The sequence below is a fragment of the Marmota monax genome, unplaced genomic scaffold (genome assembly GCF_021218885.2).
Source record: "Marmota monax isolate L192 unplaced genomic scaffold, Marmota_monax_Labrador192_F-V1.1 WCK01_AAM20220418_F8-fsc00181, whole genome shotgun sequence".
Lineage (NCBI taxonomy): Eukaryota > Metazoa > Chordata > Mammalia > Rodentia > Sciuridae > Marmota > Marmota monax.
The window spans coordinates 2,494,441-2,512,128 of NW_026694276.1; the positions used below are offsets into that span (position 1 = coordinate 2,494,441).

The following is a 17,688-nucleotide window of genomic DNA, read 5'->3' on the forward strand; positions in this document are numbered from 1 at the left end:
CCTACTGACCACATGGATTGTACAAACCTGGGTTACAGAACTCTATACTTAACAGTTCTCTACATACCTTCTGCACTGGAATCTAGGCTGAAGTCTTGACTTTGTAATATTTTTTCCACAATATCATCTGCATCCACTCTGGTGTCATCAACTCGCTTCATCTGAGATTCTACAGAATCCTGGTTCATTGGGCATCTTCAAAAAGAATCACAGGGTTTTTTTTTTATCCATTATTTTATAAAAATAATTTTTTTCTTTTCTTTTTGTGGTACTAGGGAATAAACCCAGAGCCTCACACATGCTAGGCAAGTGCTAGGCAAAGTTTTTTTGTTTTTAAATTTAAATTTATCTTTAAACTAAAAGGATACCTGTTGAGTTTTTCAGAGGCTACATCTTCTTTATCAGCTACATCAAGATTTGGATCAGCTATTTTTTGCTCAATTTCATCACATGGCTCTAGAATACTTTCAATTCCTGTTGATGTACTTCCCACTGAGGTATTTCTCCTGTGGCAGAGCTCAGAGAAACTTGATGACCGGGAGTGACATGTGCTATACCCTGTCAGAGAAAAAAATCACTTTGGATATAATACTAATGGCAGACACACTGTAATCTAACACCCTTCTCCCACAAAATACTTAACTCCCTTCTCCCACAAAACAGCAGTTTCAAATCCTTTTAGGAATAAGAAATAAGGGATTCAACTTCACTGCTAGCCTCTACCTGATACTTTTGACTGCTGGCTTGCATAGCTTGATGTTCTGGAATGTCCACAGGCACCAAGTTCATCTGGAACAGAGGCACTTTTTGCTGAAAGATCTGCAATAAGTCATAACATGATGTTATTACTACCAAAAATTAATGGTCAATCTCTATTCTAATGTTCAGATTTTATAAGCTGTTAAGTTCATTTTAAGAAAAATAAGTTATAAAGTGACAGAGATATCTTTAAATCAGTACAATCACATTGCAAGAAAATTTCAAAAAATCTTACAAATAAAATATCTTAGATCATAGTATATTTCACAATATTTAGCAGCATGCTATCTTAAAAATATTATAACTTGGGCTGGGTCTGTAGCTCAGTGGTAAAGCGCTTGCCTTGCATGTGTGAAGCACTGGGGTTTGCTCCTCAGCACCACATAAAAATAAAGACACTGTGTGTTCATCTACAACTAAAAACATATTTAAAAATATTATAACTTGTGTTCAGCACTTCTCTAATAAAAATGAGTCAAGTTTATTCCTTTAAGTTCTCACAAAATTGCCAGATTTAGAGTGAGTGGTTTTTGAGGAAATCTTGCTTCTTTAAAAATGTATCACGGCCTTAAAGTAAAGAACACTTTATTACTTTAATGTCAGTGTTGCTAGTGCTAGGTTATAATTTGCATCACATCTATGGCTTAATGCAGCATGGAAAGTTCTTACAAAATTGATTACAGTACTCAGTTTCAAAGTAAATTTACAAAAAAGCAGTGCTCAAACTGTTTCCTAGTAGTTCCCTGATCACATGCATATTCCAGATGCCAATTAGGTCCTTCCAGAAACAAACTTCTCCCTCTGAATGCAGAATTGTGACCATTTTCATTAGGATGAAATATTTGGAAACTAGAACTGTTTTTAAATTAGAAGCAGAAGGAAAGCAATTGAGTAATATAGTAATTATAGCAGCAGTTCTATAAATGATATTGTACACAGTTGGACCAACAAATGCTGCCAAATAAGTAAGCTACTGGAGTGACCTGGCCATCTGCGAAGGTTACTCATTTCTGGACAGATTGGAAGCACAAGAGCATCTATCTCTGCACCAGTCCTAATCCCAAAGGTTAACTCCAACAGAACACATTCAAAGAGCTGGTTCATAGTGAGAATTTTTTTTTTTTTTTAAAGAGAGAGTGAGAGAGACAGGGAGAGAGAGAGAGAATTTTTAATATTTATTTATTTATTTTTTTTAGTTATCGGCGGACGCAGCATCTTTGTATGTGGTGCTGAGGATCGAACTCGGGCCGCACGCATGCCAGGCAAGCGCGCTACCGCTTGAGCCACATCCTCAGCCCCCATAGTGAGAATTATATAGAGCCCAAACTACTCAGATCGTAACTCATCGATTTATCTCCTGGTTTTAAAAATTTATTTGTTCAATAAATATTTATTGGGCTGGGGATGTGGCTCAAGTGGTAGCATGCTCGCCTGGCATGCGTGCGGCCTGGATTCGATCCTCAGCACCACATACAAACAAAAATGTTGTGTCTGCCGAAAACTAAAAAATAAATAAATATTAAAAAAATTCTCTCTCTCTCTCTTTTAAAAAATAAATAAATATTTATTAAGTTCTTACCAAGTCAGGTGCCCAAGGTATAGAGAGTACAAAGGTATAGGAGTATAAAATAAATAAGACAAAATACATGTTCAGAGTTTAGAGGTAGAAGCAAACAGAAAACAATGCTGCAAGCACTAAAATACAAGCACCCCAAGGAAGCTGTTAAGAGCTCTAAAGGACAGTGCACATAACATCACCTGGTTACAGTGGAAAGAGCTCACAGAGACTAACCAAGCCTTTAACAATGTCTCAAAATCCCTCAGGTAGATGAGGAGGGAAAGGCATAGTAGTAAGTGCATACCTTGCTTGTAGAGAAGCAAATGGTTTGGTAAAGTTGGCAAAGAGTAGAGGGGTTGAGGGCTGAAGGGAAAAGAGGCTGAAGAGATAAGCTGAAGGACTTCCTGTGAGTTTATGAAGCAAATCATTTAATGGCTCAAAGCAAGAGTGTGACTGACCAATCCATATTCTGAGAAGATTACTGGGGCAACAGAATGAACAGAGGATGAAGAAGTGAAGGTTTTCCTTGGAATGGAAGCACCTTTTAACCCGGTTATCCCACTTCTCAGTATCTACTCAAAGGACTTAAAATCAGCATACTATAGTGAGGCAGCCACATCAATGTTTATATCAGCACAATTCATACTAGCTAAGCTATGGAACCAACCTAGGTGCCCTTCAACAGATGAATGGATAAAGAAAATGTGATATATATATATATACACAATGGAATATAACTCATCCATAAACAAAAATGAAATTATGACATTTGCAGTTAAATGGAAGGAACTGGAGACTATCATGCTAAGTGAAATAAGCCAATTCCAAAAATCCAAAGGCCAAATGTTCTCTCTGATGTGCAGATGCTGACTCACAATAGGCCAGGGAGAGGGATGGGAGGGAGGATGGAAATGGGAAAGAAAGGGAATCAATTGGACATAGCTTTTCTGTATTCATATATGAATATACTACCAGTATAACTCCACATCATGTACAACCACAAAGGGGGGAAGTGATACTCCATGTATGTATAATATGTCAAAATATATTCTTCTGTGATTTTTATATAACTAAAAAGAACAAATAAAAAAATAAAAAAAAGAAGTGAAGGTTTTTCACAGTAACCCAGTTGAGAGAGAGGGGTGGGGGAAAGAGGGGTGGGGAGGGAGGGGGGAGGGAGGGAGGTGGGGGTATGTATGTTTATATATATTTTTTTAAGCAGGCACAAATGACAGGACTCAATTACTAAGCAGAAATTTGTGTCAGGTTAACTGGAATAGAAAATATGGGAGGAAGAGTTAGGAAGACTGTGATGGAGGTGAAACTCAAGACCCCTGAGAGTGCCTAAGGCTAGGCATTGTGGTACATACTGTAATCCCTGCTACTGAGAAGACTGAGGCTCAAAGCCATGACATTGTGACTATGTTCCTGGCCTTATGCTGGGATACAAAGACAAGGTCAGATCATAAAAAATACCTAAAGTTTGGATGGGGTGAAAGATAAACAGATGGATTTCAATGTAACAGGTGGCATGAAGTGAACTTTTCCAAAACCCATTTGGAAAGTTCAGGAGGGAATTCAGGGAGAAAGTCCAAAAACATAAGTTTGTGAAACAAAAATATTTAACTCACACCTATATGATCATATTTATATTTGTGTGATAGCTAAATCCAAGGCTATTCATGACACTGCACAGGAAAGTTAAGTAGGGGAGACCAAACCCAACAGAACACCAATATTTCAGAGGAAGACAGAAAAGGATAAAGAAGGCTTTAGAAGTTCCAAAAGAGAGGTAGGAGCCAAAGGAAGAGAAAGTTTCAAGAAAGATAAGTGGCCAAGTCAGAGGAGAACAACAAAAACAATAGAATTTGACAATCATATAACTGGAGACATCATCAAGAAAGGAAGAAAGATAAGAATCAGATTGCAAATATGTTTAAGAATAAACGGGCTGGGCATAGTGGTGCACGCCTGTCATCCCAGCGGCTCTGGAGGCTGAAGCAGGAGGATCTTGAGTTCAAAGTCAGCCTCAGCAAAAGTGAGGTGCTAAGCAACTCAGTAAGACCTTGTCTCTAAATAAAATACAAAATTGGGCTGGGATATGAATCAGTGGTTGAAAGCCCAGAGTTCAATTCCCAATACCCCCTCCCCAAATAAATAAATATATAAAAATAATAAATGGGCAGATGGGGCATGGTTGCACACATCTGCAATCCCAGCTACTTGGGAGGCTGAAGCAGGAGGATGGCAAACTTGAGGCCAGTCTGGGCAACTTGGTGAGACCCTGTCTCAAAAAATAAAAAGGGCTGAGGATGTAGCTCAGTGGTAAACCACCTCTCGGTTTAATACCCAGTATTGCACAGAAATAAAAAAAAGAAAGAAATTAATGAGAAGTCTATTCTTTCTGGAAGTTTTTGGTTATCAAGAGTGACATGTAATTTATTTGTGTGTGTGTATGTGTGTGTGTGTGTGTGTATCTATCTATCTATATACATATGTATATCTTGATGATTTCTCTCTTTCTCCAAATATACACAGACATCTATCTCTAAAATGACAAGCACGAACCTGCTGGAGTTTACAGCACAGCAGTAGACAGAGAAGGATGTAGGGCTAATGGTTTTTTTAAAGTTTATTTTCTCAATGTAAGAAAGAATTAAGAACATTTACATGCTAAAGAGAAAGAGCTTATTAAAAGGTCTAAGAGTAGTCAAAGGACTTGCTGATCAGGAACTTTCAATAACCATTATCTGCAAGACACTATATCACTACATATTTGAAAAGATAGTGAAAATGTTAATCCCTCCCTCCCTCCCTCCCTCCCTTCCTTCCTTCCTGTATTTTTTCCCCCTTTTTTGCAGTGCTGGGGATGCAACCCAGGGCCTCCCTTGAGCATGCTAGGCAACTCTACTAACTAATCTACATTTCCAACCCTCTGTTTGTTAAAACAATAAATAGATTTGGGTCACATAACTTGGATGATAGAAAGAGGTTCCTAAGTCCTCCTCCAGCCAACTTCACATCTTGCCACCCTCTTTTTAACTCATAGAGCAGATTCTGACTTGCTGAAAGTTTGCCTGGAGAAGATTTCAAAGTGTGGACTAGGGACCGGTAGTATAGGCATTACCTGGGAATTCGCTTTTAATACAAAATTTCAGGGACCAACCCAGATTTATTGAGTCAAAAAAGCATAGCTGCTGGTGCCAGCAATCTATGTTAACAAGTTATCCAGGTGATTTTGACACACACTAAGGACTGGGAACCACTGGTAAGGGAAGTGATTTCTGGAAGAGAAGCAACACCTGAGAGGTGACTGGCAGAAGTTGCTGGGCATGTGGAATGGGAAAAATCTGTAGTCTCCTGTTGCATCTGTTGGGAGGAGAGGCACATGATAGGGGGTGGGTGTCAACTCAATATTTAGCTTTTCAGTCTGTCAAAGCACATCACTTTAGACAAAATAAAGCACTGGCTTATCAAGAATTGCACATTTAAAACTCTGCTGATTCTTAAAAGTAAAAATTTAAATCTGGAAGAATTTTGGGAATTTTTTAGGAGATCAAGTAATACTATTTCTCACAAATTAAAAAAATCAGTAAGCTACGCATACATACCTGCTATTCCAAGATGGACTTTGAGAGTCTCTCCACCTTTCCTGTCTTCTTCCAGAGACTCAGATTCACCAGCAATTGGTATTGACATCGATGTAGAGGGAGGTCTGTAAATAAACATTTCTAAGAATCAGAGCCTGAAAGTCTGAAAACAGTTAAGGAATGCCTGTGTAGTCAGTACACAGCCTTGGTAAGCTGACTTGGAATGTTAGCTTTTGAGGGTGGAAATAATAAAAATCAACAAATAATGTATAAGCATCTCTTAAAAGCTTGGATGAAATTCATGGGGAAAAAGGTTTTTTTATACAACAAAATAAGTGAGAGTAGAAAGGGCACTGTCTGCATAAAGTCCTGAAAAGGGAGGATTCCCATAGCAGCGTGCACCCAGCATTGACAACGCAGGTGGGAGGCACCTCTGAGCCGATGAAGAAGGCACCAAGCCCCTCTGCATCTGAGGCTAGGAGATGACATCTTGCCTCCTGCCCACTAACCTCCTAACTAGTGTCCATGCTTTTTTTCTTCTACCTTTCTCTATGTAAATAGTTCACCTGATCCAGGAGAGTCAGTAGAGAGCCCTGATAGTTTATTTTGCTTTTGGGGCTGGATTCTCTGGGAGGTGATGGACCTCAGCTATTTTCCTCAGCTAATTCAGGGCTCCTCCTATTCCATGTAGAACTTGTGAAACAAGGAGGGACAGGTTTGAGTTTTAATAATTTTCTTTTTAATAGGGATTTTCATTATAAAACATCTCTAACCTTTTGAAGCTGATATTTCAGAGGAAAACAACAACTTCCTAGAAATTATACCATGGTGATCTGAGATAAAACTGGAAGATGACTGAAGGGATTGTGAAGCTGGCCCACTTTATGGTAATATTTAAATTCTTATTATCTCAATGGAATTCTCAGGTTATTTAGGTTTGGGGGATAAATTAAAGACTGCCATCATAAAGTGAGGCTGGATTTGGTCAGTGCATGCTTATGCATATATTGATATATCATACTGAACCTTATTAATCTGTATGATTAATACCTATTAATACAAAAAAGTGAAGATTGCCATCAAATCTTTTATTTTTATTTAAATTTTTTTTTTTTTTAGTACTGGGGATTAAACCCAGGGGTACTTAATCATTGAGCCATATCCCCAGCCCTTTTTTTAAAATTTTGAGACAGGATCTCCCTAGGTTGCTAAGGCTGGCCTCAAACTTTCTTCCTGCCTCAGCCTCGGGAGTCACTGGGATTATAGGCATGTGCCATCACAACAGGGTGATTGCCATCAAATCCATTTAACTTATAGACTGTTTTCAGCTGAGGATTTCCTAAATTACAGACTTATGTGCTCTACTGGGATGTTTACCAGGACTGGTCCAAGAACTGCATCAAACTCAATATATGCCCAGCTAAACTCTTCTCTGCCCAAAGCTGTTGTCTTCTTATATTCTCTCTCTGTGAATGCCATCAGATTCCACAAAGTCACCAAAACTAGAGTCCTGGATATTGCCTTTGTCTCCTTCCTACTATATTTCTATACCCAACCAACCTCTAAACCCCAGATTCCAATAGTTTTCCTAGTTATAATTTCTTCTTCATCATTGTGCCTTTTCCTGGGTGACTTTGAGAGTCTCCTAACTGGGTTCAGATCTCCACTCCATGCTTTCTGAAATGTGCCTTTGAACATTTTACTTTGTGATTTTAAACTTTTCAATGGCTCCTTTGGGATAAAGGTCAAGATCCTCAGAATGGCACATAAGAACCCTTTTCAGTTCTGCCCTGACCTACCTCTTTAATTAACAATTTTTTAAGTTATGTACATTTTTAAGTTTTGTATAAGGGCTTGATGAAAAAAAAACCCACTCTATATTCAATTTTTCTTTTTTTTTTGGGTGAAATTTAACTTATTTAACTATTAAAATATTTTTTTTTAAATTTTTTATTGTTGGTTGTTCAAAACATTACAAATTTCTTGACATATCATATTCCACACTTTGATTCAAGTGGGTTATGAACTCCCACCTTCACCCCATACACAGATTGCAGAATCACATCAGTTACACATCCATTGATTTACATATTGCCATACTAGTGTCTGTTGTGCTCCGCTGCCTTTCCCATCCTCCACCATCCCCCCTCCCCACCTCTCCCCTCCCCTCCCCTCCTCTCTCTCTACCCCCTCCACTGTATAACCCTGAGGGTCTCCTTCCATTTCCATGCAATTTCCCTTCTCTCTCCCTTTCCCTCCCACCTCTCATCCCTGTTAAATGTTAATCTTCTTCTCATGCTCTTCGTCCCTACTCTGTTCTTAGTTACTCTCCTTATATCAAAGAAGACATTTGGCATTTGTTTTTTAGGGATTGGCTAGCTTCACTTAGCATAATCTGCTCTAATGCCATCCATTTCCCTGCAAATTCTATGATTTTGTCATTTTTTAATGCAGAGTAATACTCCATTGTGTATAAATGCCACATTTTTTTTATCCATTCGTCTATTGAAGGGCATCTAGGTTGGTTCCACAGTCTTGCTATTGTGAATTGTGCTGCTATGAACATCGATGTAGCAGTGTCCCTGTAGCATGCTCTTTTTAGGTCTATATTCAATTTTTCATGGGAAAAACTAATATGTAGAAGATGCATAAAAAGAATGGAGTCTTTACTCACAGTCATTAATCATCGATGGCTGACTCATTTCTGCATGACCAAATTCTTATCTTTTTGTTGTTATTGTTCTTTTTAGTTATATATGACAGTAGAAATTCTTATCTTTTTAATTCCAGTTGCTTCATTTTCCCTTTCACAGGTGACCTGTTTATAGTGTCTCTATCTCTCTAGCTCTTGGACCTGTTTCCAATCCTTCAGAACTCCCCAAATTTGGCTTCGTCTCTATCAGTCTCCTCTGGCTCTACTCTTGCCCATCCAGCTCAATTCCACAGCCCGGCACTTTGAGCAATACCTCAATTTGGTACCCCTTGTTCTGCGGCCTCAGAAAACCTGAGGAACCCTAACTCTTGACAATGTCAGTCATCTGTACTAACTACTCAAAAATTGGGACAATTAAGCATTATGGAGAAAATTCACTGACCCTGGGGATTGATAGTACAGCAAATTAGGAATCTAAAGTCTTGCTGAGTGTGGTAGTGCATGCTTATAATCTCAGTGATTTTGGAGGCTGAGGTAGGAGGATTGCAAGTTTGAGGCCAGTAATTTAGCAAGATCCTGTCTCAAAAAAATAAAAAGAGCTGGGGATGTATTTCAGTGATAACACACTCCTAGGTACAATTCCCAGTTCTAAAAATGAAAACAAAAAATACACAGGGCCAAAGGTATGGCTCAGTGGTAGTGTTTGCTTAGCATATGCAAGGCCCTCGGTTCTGTCCCTAGTACCTTCCTCTGCTCCAATAAAGAATATGGAGAGGAGAGTAGTGTAGGGGATGACCTCCTATAATGACAATACTTTTCCATGAGACATTCTATAAATATGCCATGTGCTATAATGATGCTAAGAAAACTGCCTTCTCCTCTTGAAATGTCTCTACCCACCTCCTGTGCTTAATGAGTTCCTATTCATCCTTCCAAACTCAGCTCAGTGTTATTCCATCTCAGTGAAAGATTTCCCAGGCTTTCAAGGAACAGTGATTAGGATCCCATTACATCATATGCCATGTTTAAGTCTCCTAAATCAGCAGTGAATTCAGTCATAGCAGGGACCCATCTGTCAGCATGGGGTAGGTAATCAACGCAATCAATGAGTGGTTCCTGAGACTCTGGACAAATTAGTTGCTTAAACCTGAGTCCCAATGCCCTCCCTCAAAAATATGCATGACACATCACAAAGCTGTTTCAAAAATTAAATTGAGAGACTGTAACATTTGTGAAATTATTATGACAAATGGTAAGCCCCTTTTTTTCTAGAATACGAATGCGTTAGAATCATACCATTCAAGAGTTTCATCATTCCTAATCTTCTTTATCACCAGATTATTCTAGTATAGTATGCAATTTCTCACTCAAAATATACTTTTTCTTCATCAGCACTTTTCAGAAAAATTATACAATCTATGTTACAGATATTCTGTTCATAAAATATTAAAACTAGAATTTAAATTTGATGATGCCAAGCTTGACTTGTTTTCTTTTCTCTTTTTTTTTTTTTTCTTTTTGGTGGTGCTAGAGAACAACCCCAGAACCTCACATATACTATGCAAGTGCTTCACCACTGAGCTATCCCTCCAGCCCTGCTGTACTCTTATTAGTTTTTCTAGTATATTCTAAAATTTTGACATCATGAAAAACTTTAGACAAAAGCAGTGAGAAGAGTTGAATGCATCACTCCAGCAGTTATTTATATGTTTGCTTTACACAAAGATACTTGGTTGTCCCTCAATTCCTCTGTGCCTTAATTTCTTCATCTGTTAGGTGACAATTTGGATTATATTAATACTTTTAAAAATTGTACATATTTAAGGGGTACAGTGCAGCAATTTGTTACATGTATACAATGTGTAATGAGCAAATCAGGGTAATTATCATTTCTACCTCCTTAAACATTTCATTTATCATTTCTTTGTCTTATGAACTTCAGAACTCCTTTCTTCTAGCTCTTTATACAAGATATAATAAATTGTTGTAAACTATATTCACCCTAATGTGCTGCAGAACACTGGTACTCATTCATCCTAACTGTATTTTGGTGCCTATTAATCTGACCTTCCTCTATCACCCTTTCCACTTACTCTTCTTGGCCTCAGGTGACCACTCTTCTACTCTCTACTTCTATGAATGTACTTTTTAAGTTTCAACATATGAGTGAGATATGGGTACCTGGCTTATTCCATAACATTCTCCATGTTCCATCCATGGTGCCACAAGTAACAGGACTTCATTCTTTTTTAATGGCTGAATGATATTTCATTGTGGATATGTACATTTTTTTTAACCATTCACCCACTGATGAACACCTCAACTGATTCCCTGTCTCATCTATTGTGAATAGTTCTGTAATAAACATAGGTGTGTAGGTAGCTTTGATGTATGATTTCATTTCCTTTGGATATACCCAGTAGTGGGATAGCTGGGGCATATATACCAAATTTTCCCCCTACTATTAAGAATTGAACCCAGGTGTGCTTTATCACTGAACTACATCCTCAGCTTATTTATTTATCTACTTTTGAGAGCAGGGATTGAATGTAGGGGGCACTTAACTACTGAGCCATATCCCCAGCCCTTTTTATTTATTATTTTGAGACAGGTTCTCACTAAGCTGCCGAAGCTGGTCTCAAACTTGTGATCCTCCTACCTCAGCCCCCCAAGTCGCTGGGACTAGAGGCATGCAACAAAGCCATTTATACCAATGTTTTAAAAACTGGTTTTTTGATGCTCCCAAAGAGATTCTGGGAATATGCAAGGGAGAGTACTCAACAGATCTTTTTTTTTTTTTTTTTTGTTTTCTGTTTGGTGCTGGGGATTGTTCCCAGGGCCTTGTGCACTATAGAAAAGTGCTCTACCACTAAGCTTTACTCCCCAACCCCCTGCTTATTCTCATGCTTATTACCAAAGTCTTTATAAACTCTATATTGTCAGAATTATCTTTGTAGAGATAATACAGAACATCAGAGCATCTATGTTTGAGCTCTTTTATATGGGAGTTTCCTAAGTAGAGAAGTAAAATGCAAAGTAAGGGCCAGAAAGGTTCATAAAAGGTTCACAGGAAGGAATAATGAATTCATTTTCTTTTATTAGGTTTTGCTGCTCATTTTCTTATTTAACCCTAAACTGATTCCACTAGAAAAACAAATTGTTTTTCTGAGAGAATAAAAATAGTATAGCAAAAACTGTTTAATCCTAAGAGAACAGTAAATAATGAACCAGGAACTTATGGCTTGTGAGAAAATAGAAGTTATAGCAAAATGTATAGTTTTTTTTTTGAACCCAGGCATACTGTACCACTGTGCTATATCCCCAACCCTTTTAAAATTTTTTGAGACAAAGTCTTGCTAAACTGCTGAAGCTGGCCTTGCACTTGAGATCCTCCTGCCTCAGTAGCTGAGTAGCTGGGCTTACAGGTGTGTGTCACTGCACCTGGCTCTATAGGTATAATCGAGAATAGATTCGTATTAAAATACATATTTTCATCTTTACAAAACAGTGTGAAACTAGAGAACTATACGGACAATACTTCCTAAGTTATAGTAGGAGCCATTAAAAACACAAATTTGATATATAGTGTAGTAAATGCTTACTTTCTAAGTATGTTTTTCTTAGATGTTTAAATAATATCTAATCAATTTTCATTTATAATTAATAAGTGTCTTCAAGCTTGCTGACAGGCAATCCTACTGCATTTCCCAAGTTCACCTCACAATCTAAGACTTTAACAATCATTTTCCTTTTTCTGCATACCCCCACCCTGTCCTTGCTGTAATGATCATTCTGTTTCCTATTTTACTATGAAACCAGAAGCAGTTAGACAGGAACTTCCATCTGCTTCCACATATCTGCATCAACAGCCATGTTCCCTGCCCTCATTTTGATAGTCCAAGGACATTGTCCCTTTTCTCTTTCCCATCACTGGTTTCTCCCTCTTTATTGGGCCAATCCCATTGGCTGTACTAGCTCCCATTTTTAAAAATAAATAAAATCCGCCCCACCCCATATCTTCTCTTTACTTATGACCCCATCTTTTTATTCCTTTTTTTCCCAGCAAAATTCCCCAGAAGTGTTGTTTATATTCGCTGTTTCCAATTTTCTCACAAACTCTCTTGAACCCATTCTGAAAAGGCTTTAGCATTCTACCAAAATTCTTGTTAAAGTCATCCACGTCTCTAGATGCCAAATCAGTCCTCAGATTCTGAGACCTACTGCTGCAGTATACCCCCCAGCTGGCTGCACCTCCTTTCTGGCCACTTTCTTCACTGGGTTTTCAGGAAGTGCTCTCCTTTGCTTCCCTCCTCTTTGCTCACTGCTTGTTCCTTTACTGGTTCTTCCCATCTCCCCAACCTCTACATGCTGGAGTGAGTGTCTCACACTATAACTATGGCCCTTTCCTTATCTGTATTTATACTCAGTCCATTTAGATCATTTTACTAAGCCTCGTGGCTTTAATTACTATCTGTATGCTGATGATATAATGATTTCCAGTTTATGCCTGCAGCCTGTCAATATATCCACCTGCCTATTTAACTCGCCCTGCTGGGGATTAAACAGGGTTCTCAAACTTAACATGTCTAACGCCCAAGCTCCCAGTTGTTCCTCTTGTGGTTTTTCAGTAAGTGAAAACATTCTTCCTGCTACTCAGACCCCAAACTTTGGACTATTGATTCAGTCTAATTATCTACCTGTTTTGGTACCCTCCAGTGCTCCCTCAAATTGTCTGTTCTCCACCTAGTCGTCCTAAGCCAGATAGTTGTACTCCTTGCTTGAAACTTCTATTACCTTTTTTTTCCCCCTCCTAGTACTGAGGATAAAACCCAGAGCCTTGTGTGTGCTGGACAACTGCTCTATCACTGAAATATATCCCTAACACATTTTATTTTTAATTTTGAGAAAAGGCCTAAAATTGTTCAAACAGATCTTAAATTTGCAATCTTCCTGCCTCAGTCTCCAAGTAGCTGGGATTACAGGTACGTGCCACCATGTCTAACCTCCATTAGATTTTTTTTTTTGGGGGGGGGGCACTGGGGATTAAACCCAGGAGTGCTTTACCACTGAGCTACTACATCCCCAGCCCTTTTTATTTTTTGAGACAGGATCTCACTAAATTGCTTAGGGCCTCACTAAGTTGCTGAGGCTGGCCTTAATCTTGTGATCCTCTTGCCTCAATCTCCTGAGTTGCCAGAATTACAGGTGTGTGCCATCAACCTGGCTTCCATTAGCTTTTTATCTCAGAGTATAAGTAGAGTTCTTAATATAATGGCCTGCAAGATTCTATCATTTGACTTTACCTCTTATTACCCTCCTTTTTATTCACTCTGATCTAGATGTACTGGTCTCCTGGCAGTCACTTAAACATGCCAAGAACACTTCTCTCTCACAGCTTTTCGCCTTGTTCCCTCTACCTCAAATGCTCTTTCCTTAAATATCTGCATGACTTGCCTCCCATCCCCTTCAGGTCTCTACTCAAATATCATCTTGACTAGGGAGTCTGTTCCTGACTACTTGGTATAAAATAGCAGACTCACTCTCCACTATGGCTCTGCTACCTGGCTTTATTTTTCATCAAAGTAGTTATCATCATGCTTATATATATTTACTTAAGTTTTGTTATTTGTTTTCCTCTTAACATATGAGTTCCAAAATGGCAATGACTGCCAGGTGTGGTGGCACATGCCTGTAAACCAGTGACTTGGGAGGCTGAGGCAGGAGGACTGGAAGTTGGAGGCCAGACCCAGCAACTTAGTGAAGCTCCAAGAAACTAAGATCCTGTCTCAAAATAAAAAGTAGAAAGGGTTGGGGACATGGCTCAGAGTTTAAATAATCTTGGGTTCCATCCCTGGAAACCAAACCAAAACAAAATGGCAGTGACTTAGTCTATTTTGTTCAATGCTGTTTCCGTAGGGTGTAAGATAGGGTCTTACCATTTAAACAAATCTCTGCTATACTATCAGAGAAGTAACTCATTTATTGGACATCAACTTACGTTTTAAAACATGGGTCACCAGACATCAGCTGCATACTGATCAAAACCTAAACAAGAAATATCATAAGAACAAGAAATATCATAATTAGAAAATATTTCTCAAGAGCAAAGCTATGTATGATGAATCTTTCTTTCCCCCACACTATGAAGCCCATTATTTTCTACTTATAAAGCATTAGATAAAATGATAGTCAAATTGATTGCACTCAATATTAAATTACTGCTTTATATAGATAAAAAATCAAAAATAATTTTAAACATTCAAATTCATAATTACAAAAAATCAGATCAGAAGAGATGAAAACAAAAGCAAGTGATTCTCTAGTAACAATCCTTCTTGTGAGTGTGTGGCTGTGCTCATCTAGTTCATGTCTTCACTCCCAGACTCCTGTGCTGCTTAAGAGTCTGCTGGTGGCTTCTCAAGAGAGCTTCTGGCCTCTGCTTTAGGTCAGGATTTAGAGCTTTTCTTCTTTCTTGAAATGCTTTTCTCTGGGTGCTGATTACTTTTTAAGAATCACCCAAAGGACTATTTCACATTCTTATGGGACTAATAATGGTAATAAAAATGATGTTAAAATGGTCATTATTTGAGAATTTATCATGGGACAGGCATAAGCTAAAGGTTTTACATGTAGCATTTCATTTAATTTTTAATACTCCCATGAGAAAGTGATACTCTCATTTTAAGCTCAAAGAGATTTATATTTTCAAGATCATGGAGCTGGCAAAGGGAAGAGCTGAGGTCTTAACCCAGGACTGCATAACCCAAATTCAAGGTCTTAATGAATAATAAGATATGAATATATTATTACATGTTTTCCAGTTAATGGCTAACATGTATCTTTTATAACCTTATTTCATTGAAAACTCTTCCCTCAGTGCATCCATTACTATTCCTCTTTTCCTTAAATGTCAAACATAACCTTCCTTATCACCTCTTCTTTCTTACAATTCCATCAAGATAGCACTCTTGAATATCCTGAATGTCTCAGGAAGAAGATGGAGATGACACAGACATCTTTTAAGAAACTGTATAGTGCGGAAGAACAGAGAAGGCAGTAGCTGGAAGAGATGAGGAGCTGGTTTGTGTCTGCTTTTTAAAATATGGGAGGGCTGGGTGTAGCTCAGTGGTAGGGTACTTGCCTAGCAAGCACCAGTCCCTGAGTTCTGTCCCCAGTACCACACACACAAAGGGAGACAGATAAAGAACTGTTTCTTTATACATTGATAAGAATGGATCCTTAGAACAGATGCTTAAGAGAGGGAATAATCCAAGGAGAAAACCCCTTGATTAGGTAAGATTTAGATTCTAGAGGCTGAGAGGAGGGATGAACTTCTGACACTTGCTATAATAGAGGGCGAAAAGGATAGTGAGTCTGGAGAGACAGGTAGAATTGTAAGTTTTTGATGGGAAAATAAGGGCATTTGAATGTAATGACTTCTATTTTCTTAATAAAGGATAAGACAAGGGCATGAGCTGAGGGCAAGAGTGGTATATAAAGGTACAAGGAGAAAGAAGGTATGAAAAAGAATATATAAAATTGGGAAAGATATGAAAATAGGCTAGAGCTCAGTGGAATAGAGAAAGGGAATTGAGGGGGAAGGAGGAAGGATGGGAAAAGGGAGGAGTGGTGGAATGAATCTGACCAAAATTTCCTACATACATACATGAATATACCACAGTGAGTTTTACCTTTATGTATATCCATAGTGCACTAATTTTAAAAAAAGCTACAAATAGATAAGTAGAGTACAGGAAGGGGAACAAGAGGAGGGAGGAGAGGAGGAGTTGTGCTCAGGAGTGAATTGGAGTAAATTGTACTTCATTTTGTATATTTATACCAAAATGAACCCTAATATTATTTATATCTATAATGAACTAATAAACAAAAAAGGAAGAAAATATAATTCTAAGACATTGGTGCTAAATAAAGAGGAAAGAAGTGGTGGAGGCAATCCATAAATAGAATGTAGAATACACAGAATCAAGAACACAAATTTAGAGACTATTTTTGAAAAGAGGAGGGATTAATTGATTAGAGGAAAGGAAAGAAAGGAGTTAGCTTGGTAATTTTGGGAGTTAACGAGGAGGATACTTAAGAGCTCACTTCAGATGGCTTCACTATATTTACCTTCAAACCCCAAATTAGATTATTGCTGCTCCAGGATTTATTGGAAGCAAGAGTGAGTGATAGAGCTGGGATCAACTTCAGGCACTCATTTCTCCTCTCCATAAATAACAGGTATTCAGAATAGATTCATGTGGATATGTAGGAATTAGCACATCCCCCCCCCCTTTTAATACCAGGGATTGAACCCAGGGTTGCTTAGCCACTGAGCCACATTCCCAGCCCTTTTTATTTTTTTATTTTGAGAGGGTCTCACTAAGTTGCTGAGGGTGGCTTGCTTTAGTCTCCCAAGCTGCTGGGAAATTGGTGTGTGCCACTGTGCCTGGCTAGCTTTGTTTTTAAAGATAGTTAATTTTTCCATAAGATAATTATTTCATAAAAAGCCTTTTTTTTTAAAAAAAAAACATCACACTGGTAATGTGCTGATGTCACAACAAGGGTTAGAAGGAGGCACATCTCACACTACAGCATGAACACCCAATCATCGTACTTATGAACTGAAAAGGATCTAAAAATCCTTTAAAGACAGACACAATAAACCAAAACAGTTAAACTAAGTTTGGATACAAAAGAAATTATTGAGTTCTTCCCTTTAGTAATGAAATTCTTATTTTTAGTGAACACTGTACTGATTTTGAAATATAGTAGCTATTAATAATTAATAATTGTGATGATTCAGTTTACTTTTTCCTTGTTGACAACCATATTTCAATAAAGAAAGTTTATTATGCATTTTAAAAAATTGGGAAAGGAAGTAGAATACGACTGTGGGTTGGCTGTGAACGTGACTTCAGTAATGGCCGATAGCCTGGTTACGTGTCTTTTCCAGCAAGTAGGGGAAGATAGACAGCTGAATTCAATAACTGTTGGAGATTACTTAAGGGAGAGCCATAGACTTAGGTGCCAGGAGTATTAGGACTATGATACTTATGAACCATGGAATCTAAAATGGATCAAGATGGAAGGGAAAGGAAGTGGGAGCTGATAATAGTGAGAAAGTG

General features: G+C 38.1%; 1 protein-coding gene and 1 non-coding gene across 2 annotated transcripts in view; both read right to left on the bottom strand.

The window, feature by feature from the left end:
• Nucleotides 1–17,688, bottom strand: part of Eeig2 (EEIG family member 2) — a 90,161-nt gene that overhangs the window by 12,851 nt on the left and 59,622 nt on the right. Inside the window, exons 5-9 of the mRNA XM_046467285.2 lie at nucleotides 14,559–14,605; nucleotides 5,929–6,032; nucleotides 724–819; nucleotides 369–558; nucleotides 68–195 (exon numbers count right to left, since the gene is read on the bottom strand). Coding sequence (XP_046323241.1) covers nucleotides 68–195; nucleotides 369–558; nucleotides 724–819; nucleotides 5,929–6,032; nucleotides 14,559–14,605 — 565 coding nt within the window. The remainder of the gene's footprint in view (nucleotides 1–67; nucleotides 196–368; nucleotides 559–723; nucleotides 820–5,928; nucleotides 6,033–14,558; nucleotides 14,606–17,688) is intronic.
• On the bottom strand, nucleotides 17,092–17,195 carry LOC124108751 (small nucleolar RNA U13). The gene has a single exon (XR_006856761.1). It is a non-coding gene; the product is annotated as a small nucleolar RNA U13 (small nucleolar RNA).